The sequence below is a fragment of the Bubalus kerabau genome, chromosome 9 (assembly GCF_029407905.1).
Source record: "Bubalus kerabau isolate K-KA32 ecotype Philippines breed swamp buffalo chromosome 9, PCC_UOA_SB_1v2, whole genome shotgun sequence".
Classification (NCBI taxonomy): Eukaryota; Metazoa; Chordata; class Mammalia; order Artiodactyla; family Bovidae; genus Bubalus; species Bubalus kerabau.
The window spans coordinates 73569228-73579322 of record NC_073632.1 but is presented as its reverse complement, the minus strand read 5'-3'; the positions used below and the strand labels follow the sequence as shown (position 1 = coordinate 73579322).

Here is a 10095-nt window from a genome sequence, read left to right as displayed (position 1 = left end):
GAGGTGATGGAATTCCAGTGGAGCTATTCTAAATCCTGAAAGATGATGCTGTGAAAGTGCTGCACTCAATATGCCAGCAAATCTGGAAAACTCAGCAGTGTTCACAGGACTGGAAAAGTTTAGATTTCATTCCAATCCCAAAGAAAGGCAATGCCAAAAAATGCACAAGTCCACTCATCTCACACACTAGTAAAGTAATGATAAGAATTCTCCAAGCCAGGCTTCAACAGTACATGAACCATGAAATTCCAGATGTTCAGGCTGGATTTAGAAAAGGCAGAGGAACCAGAGATCAAGATGCCAATATCTGTTGGATCATCAAAAAACCAAGAGAGTTCCAGAAAAACATCTATTTCTGCTTTATTGACTATGCCAAAGCCTGTGACTATGTGGAATACAACAAACTTGAAAATTCTTAAAGAGAAAGAAACACAAGACCACCTGACCTGCCTCATGAGACACCTGTATTCAGGTCAGGAAGCAACAGTTAGAACTGGAAATGGAACAATAGACTGGTTTCAAATGCGAAAGGAGTACATCAAGGCTATATATTGTCACCCTGATTATCAAACTGATATGCAGAGTACATCATGAGAAATGCTGGGCTGGATGAAGCACAAGCTGGAGTCAAGATTGCAGGGAGAAATATCAACAACCTCAATATGCAGATGACACCACCCTTATGGCAGAAATTGAAGAAGAACTAAAGAGCCTCTTGATGAAAGTGAAAGAGGAGAGTGGAAAAAGTTGGCTTAAAAATCGGCATTCAGAAAATGAAGATCATGGTATCTGGTCCCATCACTTCATTGCAAATAGATGGGGAAAGAGGGGAAACAGTGGCAGACTATTTTCTTTGGCTCCAAAATCACTGTAGATGGTGACTGAAGCCATGAAATTAATAGATGCTTGCTCTTTGGAAGAAAAGCTATGACCACCTTAGCATATTAAAAAGCAGAGACATTACTTTGCCAACAAAGGTCCATCTAGTCAAACCTATGGTTTTTCCAGTAGTCATGTATGTATGTGAGATTTGGACAATAAAGAAAGCTGAGTGCTGAAGAATTGATGCTTTTAAACTGTGGTGTTGGAGAAGACTCTTGAGAGTCCCTTGGACTGCAAGGAGATCAAACCAGTCCATCCTGAAGGAAATCTGTCCTGAATATTCATTGGAAGGACTGATGCTGAAGCTGAAACTCCAATACTTTGGCCACCTGATGTGAAGCACTGACTCATTGGAAAATACCCTGACGCTGGGAAAGATTGAAGGCAGGAGGAGAAGGGGTGACAGAGGATGAGATGATTAGATGGCATCACCAACTCAATGGACCTGAGTTGAGTAATATCTGGGAGTTGATGATGGACAGGGAGGGCTGATGTGCTACAGTCCATGGGGTCGCAAAGAGTTGGACATGACTGAGCAAATGAATTGAACTGAACTGATGCTGAGAAAGTTTGAATGCTGGAAGAAAAGGGAATGCCAGAGGATGAGATGCTTGGATGGCATCACCTATTCAATGGACATGAGTTTGTGTAAACTCCAGGAGTTGCTGATGGATAGGGAGGCTTGGTGTGTTGCAGTCCATGGGGTTGCAAAGAGTCAGACATGACTGAGCAACTGAACTGCACTGAACTCTAGTGTAAACTAAACAAAACTAAAAATTTCCTTTTAAATATAATTTTTGTTATAATTGGAGCCCTTAAATGAAAAAATGCACATAATAAAAATGAGTTCAAATTATCTGAAACTCACCATATTTAAATCACTGCTAATGGCACTAATCAAACTATGTAGGCTAATTATCTTCTGGTGTTTCTGACCACCTGTCATACCTTTTCCCAATATTATGCCACTTTTTAATTTCCCCTCAAAACCCAGTATTCCTTAACTACCTCTCCACCAAAGCGGTCTCCTATGAAAATAAATGATGTTTTATATTATCTGTTATTCCCCATAAGAAGGACATATTAAGCAAAAGCCACTTTTTGAAAGTAAAAAATAGGTTTATCAATGTCTCAATACAAGTGAGATATCTTTGAAAGTGAAAGTGAAGTCGCTCAGTCGTGTCCTACTCTTAGCGACCCCATGGATATCACCAGGTTCACCAGGCCCTCCGTCCATGGGATTTTCCAGGCAAGAGTACTGGAGTGGGGTGCCATTGCCTTCTCCGTAAACAGCGGCTAGGCACATTATGTTTACTTGGAGCTGGTATACTTGGTGACAGCCTTAGTGCCCTCGGACACGGCATGCTTGGCCAGCTCCCCAGGTAGCAGCAAGCGCACGGCAGTCTGGATCTCACTGGGAGTGATAGTTGAGCGCTTGTAATGCGCCAGGCGCGATGCCTCGCTAGCAATGTGCTCGAAAATGTCGTTGAGGAAGGGGTTCATGATTCCCATGGCCTTGGACGAGATGCCGGTGTCCGGATGAACTTGCTTCAGCACCTTGTACATGTACACGGAGTACCTCTCCTTGAGGCTGCGCTTGCGCTTCTTGCTGTCCTTCTTCTGGGCCTTGGTCACAGCTTTTTAAGATATCTTTATGTAAAAATAAAACTAATAACTGAAGTGACAAAATGTATCAAACCCTAAAAATACCCAAATCACCAAAACAAACTTGCGATAGAAGAAAAAGGTAGAAGTATCACACTTTCTAGTTTAAAACTATAAACTGAAATCAGTAGTGGCCACAGTACTGGAAAAGGGCAGTTTTCATTCCAATCCCAAAGAAGGACAATGCCAAAGAATGTTCAAACTACCATATAATCATGTTCTTTTCATATGCTGCTGCTAAGTCACTTCAGTCGTGTCCAAGTCTGTGCGACCCCATACACAGCAGCCCACCAGGCTCCCCTGTCCCTGGGATTCTCCAGGCAAGAACGCTGGAGTGGGTGGCCATTTCCTTCTCCAATGCATAAAAGTGAAAAGTGAAAGTGAAGTCGCTCAGTCCTGTCTGACCCTCAGTGACCCCATGGACTGCAGCCTTCCAGGCTCCTCCGTCCATGGGATTTTCCAGGCAAGAGCACTGGAGTGGGGTGCTATTGCCTTCTCTGCATTTCATATGCTAGCAAGTCAACATTCAAAATCCTTCAAGATAGGCTTCAATAGTATGTGAACTGAGAAATTCCAGGTGTATAAGCTGGGTTTACAAAAAACAGATGAACCAGAGGTCAAATTGCCAACATTCATTGGATCATGAAAAAAGCAAAGGAATTCCAGAAAAACATCTGCTTCTTCTTCATTGACTACTCTAAAGCCTTTGATTGTGTGGATCACAACAACCTGTGGAAAATTCTTAAAGAGATAGGAATACCAGATAACCTTAGCTGTCTCCTGACAAACCTATATGCAGGACAAGAAGCATCAGTTAGAACCAGACTTGGAACAACAAACTGGTTCAAAATTGGTAAAAGAGTACAACAAGGTTGTCTATTGTCAGCCTGCTTATTTAACTTCTATGCAGAGAGTAGCATGCGAAAAACCGACTTGGATAACACACAAGCTGGAATCAAGATTGCCAAGAGGAATGTCAATAACCTCAGATATGCAGATAATACTACACTAATGGCAGAAAGTGAAGAGAACTAAAGAGCCCTTGATGAGGGTGAAAGAGAAGAGTGAAAAAGCTACCTTAAAATTTAACATTAGAAAAACTAAGATCATGGCATCCAGTCCCATCACTTCATGAAAAATAGATGGGGAAACAGTGGAAGCAGTGGCAGATTTTATTTTCTTGGTCTCCAAAGTCATGGCAGACAGTAACTGCAGCCATGAAATTAAAAGACACTTGCTCCTTGGAAGGAAAGCTACAAAAAACTTAGTGTATTCAAAAAGCAAAGACATCACTTTGCCAACATAGGTCTGTCTAGTCAAAGCTATGGTTTTTCCGGTAGTCATGTATGGATGTGAGAGTTGTATCGTAGAGAAGGCTAAGTGCCAAAGAATTGATGCTTCCTAACTGTGGTTCTGGAGAAGACTCTTGAGAGTCCTTTGGACAGGAAGGAGATCAAAACAGTCAATCTTAAAAGAAACCAATCCTGAATATTCACTGGAAGGACTGATGCTGAAGTTGAAGCTCTAATACTTTCACCACCTGATGCAAAGTGTTGACTGGAAAAGATCCTGAGGCTAGGAATGATTGTGGAGAAGAGGAAAAGGAGACGACAGAGGATGAGATGGTTGGATGGCCTCATGGACTCAATGGACCTGAGTTTGAGCAAACTCTGGGAGATAGTGAAAAACAGGGAAGCCTGGTGTGCTACAGGTCATAGGGTTCAGAGTCAGACAGGACTTCATGACTGAACAATAACAACAAACCAAAAATGTATGGTATTGCCATACAAAGAGGCACATCAGATCAGATCAGATCAGTCGCTCAGTCGTGTCCGACTCTTTGCGACCCCATGAATCGCAGCACACCAGGCCTCCCTGTCTGCTGGGGTCCAGCCCCTGCTGATCCAGGGTATTCAAAGGAGAGACGGCTTTGGCGACCTATTTATTTATTTATTTATCAAAGATATAAAGAGTAATAGAATGAGGATAGCTCAGTAGGAAAATTCAGTGGAGAAAAGAGGCTGAGTAGCTTGGTTTACACGGAAAATCAATATAACCTGTGACACCAGGTTAGCTCTGACCATGGAGGCCGCAGGCGCCCTCTCAAATAGCAGAAGATGCCCCACCTTAGACACCTTCTCGAGTGGGTCTTAGAAGCCCAGGCAAATAAATGGTCGCAGAGGATTTCCGCACTCCAGATGGATACTCAGCTGGAAATTGAGGGGAAGAATGATATGGGGAGACCAAGCTTTGGTGAGCAAGGCCCATAGCTTTATTTTCAACAGGGGCTTATATACCCTAAGGTACACATAGAGGATAATAGGGGATGCAGTCAGCAGTCTTTGATCCTTATCAAAAACCAGGGTTTTTTTCCTGCAAATTTATCGTATACAAATGGTTTAGGTGATTTACATTATCTTCTGGCCAGAAGGCCTATTAACATTTTATGACTCTTGACAAAGACTTATCAACCATAAGACTTATTTTCTCTAAGAATAATTATTTTAAGGTTTGGTGCCATCTTCTGAAGGTGTTAGATAAAATTGCATTCCTATAGGGTGGATGTGTAATGGGTTTACAACAAAGGAAAGAATTTATTACCTTAAGGGTCTAAAGTTACTAACACCAAGGCCACTACTTATTTTTTCTACATACCAACTATATTAATTAATACATATTCAAGGATACAATACAGGGGATGTGAAAACTTGGCAGCAACCATTGGTTCATCAATGAAATCTTTTACTAGTTTTATTCTGACAGTTTCTAACTCTCTGAGAGGCTCTAAGCTATTTGAATATCTTAAGCTTCCCGTGCCTCTCGAGGCTGGGAGACTATAATAAACAACCGTATGCATAGCTGTAAGAGTCCGGGTAAACTTGTTAGGCGAGTTAGAGAGCTATCTGAGGGGTTTGGATTTAAACACTCCTAATTGCCCAGGAACTTTATTAATTGGAGCTGTATGTTAACTCTTTGACAGAGAGAGCGAGATGGTGGTGGGGAACAGCCCCCAGTAAAGTCAGAGGTGAGAGCACAAAGCAGTAAAGTAGGCAGACTCTGGTTTTTTTGGGGTAGATGCTCGAGAATATCCAGGGGGACTCCTGAGGCTCGATCCCGCCTTTGCGTATGCCGAGCCTCCTTCTTCATGACTTTTGTCACGAGTGGAATGCCTCACCGGCTCCCGGCACCTGTTCATCACCAACTCCTGGAGTTCACTGAGACTCACGTCCATCGAGTCAGTGATGCCATCTAGCCATCTCATCCTATGTCGTCACATAGATTAATTTAAATAAATAGAGAGCCAGAAATAAACCCAAACAGATACAGTCAATCAATTTACAACAAAGGAGGCAAGAGTTACATGGGGAAAGGGCAGTTCTTTTCATATATGGAGTTGGGAAAACTGAAGACTCATGTGTCCAAAAAAAAAAAAAACAGACTGGATGACTGTCTTACAATATACACAAAACTTAACTCAAAATTTATGAAAGACTTGAGAATAACACCTGAAGCTATAAAAGTCCTAAAACAAAATATAGATCGAAAGATCCTTGACATTGTAATAGATGCCCAATGCAGAGGCAACAAAAGCAAATTAAACAAGTGGAAACACATAATCAAAGTGTTAGTCGCCCAGTCATGTTTAACTCTTTGCGACACTATGGCTGCAGCCTGCCAGGCTCCTCTGTCTATGGGGATTCTCCAGACAAGAATACTGGAGTGGGTTCCATTTTCTACTCAAGGGGATCTTCCCTCAGGGATTGAACAGGGGTCTCCTGCATTGCAGGGAGACTCTTGACCATCTGAGCCACAAGAGAAGCACATAATACTGAAGTGGGCTGCATTTCCTTCTCCAGGGGATCTTCCTGATCTAGGGGTCAAACCCACATCTCCTGATTCTCCTGCAATGAAGGCAAATTCTTTACCTCTGAGCCACCAAGGAAGCCCAGTCAAAGCTGGGTCAATAAATCATAAGCTTGGTGGGCAAAATTTCTTCAGGACAAATTCTGTATAGGCTTGTACACATCTGGGACAGGGAATACTGGTGTGTTTCAGTCCCTGGGGTTGTGCAAAGTCAGACATGATTTGGCGACTGAACAACAACACTTCTAAGGAAGAATGTAAAGAATATAATTTTAACTACTTCCCTGTGAGATTCCCTGTAAAATTCAATGATGGCTCAGACGGTAAAGCATCTGCCTACAATGCAGGAGACCCGGGTTCAATCCCTGGGTCGGGAAGATCTCCTGGAGAAGGAAATGGCAACCCACTCCAGTACTCTTGCCTGGAGAATCCCATGGATGGAGGAGCCTGGTGGGCTACAGTCCATGGGGTCGCAGAGAGTTGGACACGACTGAGTGACTTCACTTCATCCCTGTGAGAACAGAATAACACAGTCCTTAGTATAAGAAGACATTTTGTAAGTATGTACCAAATTATTGAAATTACTCAGAAAAATACTAAGTGTACAATTTCCTATGACTTTGCCTGATATAATAGCAAGAATTTGTGAAAAAATTCTTAAATAAGCATGAATGGGATGGGATTTCATAGTCAGTACTCTCTCACATAAATCTTGGATGTTTTTGTCTTGGCCACTCAAAAATGTGACCAGAATTATTTAAGGATTCTCTAAGCTTTCTTGGGAGATTCAGTCAGTTCAGTTCAGTTCAGTCACTCAGTTGTGTCTGACTTTTTGCGACCCCATGAATTGCAGCACGCCAGGCCTCCCTGTCCATCACCAACTCCTGGAGTTCACTCGAACTCACGTCCATCGAGTTGGTGATGCCATCCAGCCATCTCATCCTCTGTCGTCCCCTCTCCTCCTGCCCCCAATCCCTCCCAGCATCAGGGTCTTTTCCACTGAGTCAACTTTTCACATGAGGTGGCCAAAGTACTGGAGTTTCAGCTTTAGCATCGTTCCTTCCAAAGAACACCCTTTAGAATGTTCTCCTTTAGAATGACAGGTTGGAACTCTGCAGTCCAAGGGACTCTCATTATTAAATTATTATTCTAATGTGACTCTTAGCCATATTGTTAATACTTCTTTGCAATATATTTCTCAAGGGTATGATCGTAATTCTTATAAAGATAACTCCACAGTCTCTTGTGCACAAAAGATAACTGTGATTTATGTAGTCATTGGAACCTACATTATCTGAAAGAAAGCTTAGGTTTCCCTAAAACAGCACATTAGCCAATATCATAACACTCTGGATATTCTTATATTTCCTTGTTTTCTTATATTTTTTTCCCTTACCACCCAACACCTTCTCAAGCTGTTGATGGAAATTGATGTATATATTATCTTTCAAAGGAAAGTTTATATATTTTCTTATATAATCAGTCCCTATTGTTGTTATATAAATTTGGATATTCTAGATTGTTCCCCAAGACACCTGGTGATGTTACAACAACAGGTTTTTCTACTTCCCAGTGGTGCGGTGGATAGGAACTCACCTGCCAATGTAAAGGTCACGGGTTTGATCCCTGGTCTGGGAAGATTTCACATGTCACAGAGAAGTTAAACCCAAGTGCCAAAATTATGTGGACTTATTAGGTGATATTAGTGGTATATTGTCACCCTGCTTATTTAACTTATATGCAGAGTTCATCATGAGAAACGCTAGGCTGGAGGAAGCACAAGCTGGAATCAAGATTGCCAGGAGAAATATCAATAACCTCAGATATGAGGATGACACCACCCTTATGGCAGAAAGTGAAGAGGAACTAAAAAGCCTCTTGATGAAAGTGAAAGAGGAGAGTGAAAAAGTTGGCTTAAAACTCAACATTCAGAAAACGAAGATCATGGCATCTGGTCCCATCACTTCATGGCAGATAGATGGGGAAAGAGTGGAAACAGTGTCAGACTTTATTTTTTGGGGTTCCAAAATCACTGCAGATGGTGATTGCAGCCATGAAATTAAAAGATGCTTACTCCTTGGAAGGAAAGTTATGACCAACCTAGATAGCATATTTGAAAGCAGAGACATTACTTTGCCAAAAATGGTCCCTCTAGTCAAGGCTATGGTTTTCCCAGTGGTCACATATGGATGTGAAAGTTGGACTGTGAAGAAAGCTGAGCACTGAAGAACTGATGCTTTTGAACTGTGGTGTTGGAAAAGACTCTTGAGAGTCCCTTGGACTACAAGGAGATCCAACCAGTCCATTCTGAAGGAGATCAGTCCTGGGTGTTCATTGGAAGGACTGATGCTAAAGCTGAAACTCCAGTACTTTGGCCACCTCATGCGAAGAGTTGACTCATTGGAAAAGACTCTGATGCTGGGAAGGATTGGGGGCAGGAGGAGAAGGGGTCGACAGAGAATGAGATGGCATCACTGACTTATGGACATAAGTTTGAGTGACCTCCAGGAGTTGGTGATGGACAGGGAAGCCTGGCGTGCTGCAATTAATGGAGTGGCAAAGACACGACTGACAGACTGAACGGAACTTATGGCAGAAAGTAAAGAAGAACTAAAGAGCCTCTTGATAAAAGTGAAAGAGAAGAGTGAAAAAGTTGGCTTAAAGCTCAACACTCAGAAAACTAAGATCATGGCATCTGGTCCCATCACTTCATGGCAAATAGATGGGGAATCAGTGGAAACCGTGGCTGACTTTATATTTCTGGGCTTCAAAATCACTGCCATGAAATGAAAAGTCATTTACTCCTTGAAAGGAAAGTTATGACCAACCTAGGCAGCTTATTAAAAAGCAGAGGCATTACTTTGTCAAAGGTCCATCTAGTCAAGGCTATGGTTTTTCCAGTGGTCATGTATGGATGTGAGAGCTGGACTATAATTCTTCGGCATTCAACCTTCCTTATGGTCCAATGATCATATCTGGACATAACTACTGGAAAAACCATAGCTTTGACTAGATGGATCTTTGTTGGCAAAGTGGTGTCTCTGCTTTTCAATACACTGTCTAGGATTTTCGTAGTTTTACTTTCAAGCTACAAGTGTCTTTTAGTTTCATGGCTGTAGTCACTGTCTGCAGTGATTTTGGAGCCCAAGGAAATAAAATCTGCCACTATTTCCATTGTTTCCCCATCTATTTGCCATGAAGTGATGGGACCAGATGACATGATCTTAGTTTTTGGAATGCTGAGTTTTAAGGCAGTTTTTTCACTGTCCCTTGTCACCCTCATCAAGAGGCTCTTTAGTTCCTCTTTGCTTTCCGCCATTTGTGTAGTATCGTCTGTATATCTAAGGTTGTTGATATTTCTCCTGGCCATCTTAATTCGAGTTTGTGAATCAGCCAGCCTGACATTTTGCATGATGAACTATGCAAATAAATTAAATAAGCAGGGTGACAATATATAGCCTTGATATACTCCTCTTCCAATTTTGAACCAGTTCGTTGTTCCATGTAAACAGTGTTAACTGTTGCTTCTTGAACATGACATGCATAGAGGTTTCTCAGAAGGCAGGTAAGGTGGTCTGGTATTCCCAGACTTTTCCAGAGTTTGCTGTAATCTGCACAGTCAAAGGCTTTAACATAATCAATGAAGCAGAAGAAGATGTTTTTCTGGAATTCTTTTGCTTTATC

The 10095-nt window shown here is 41.9% G+C and overlaps 1 protein-coding gene across 1 annotated transcript; it reads right to left on the bottom strand.

The window, feature by feature from the left end:
- Positions 1–2193: 2193 nt before the first annotated feature.
- LOC129659896 (histone H2B type 1-L-like) lies at positions 2194–9823 on the bottom strand. The gene is made up of 2 exons (XM_055591424.1): positions 9676–9823; positions 2194–2519 (listed from the first exon to the last, which is right to left on the bottom strand). Exons 1-2 carry the CDS (start codon positions 9821–9823, stop codon positions 2194–2196), a joined length of 474 nt encoding a protein of 157 aa, XP_055447399.1.
- Positions 9824–10095: the final 272 nt, after the last annotated feature.

What these genes read in the sequence shown, in the direction of transcription:
- LOC129659896 (XM_055591424.1), bottom strand. Translation starts at nt 9,823, where the DNA reads ATGCAAAATGTCAGGCTGGCTGATTCACAAACTCGAATTAAGATGGCC. An exon ending in GATGAGGGTGACAAGGGACA is followed by an intron (nt 2,520 to 9,675) that starts GTGAAAAAACTG and finishes TATCTTAAAAAG; the next exon opens with CTGTGACCAAGGCCCAGAAG.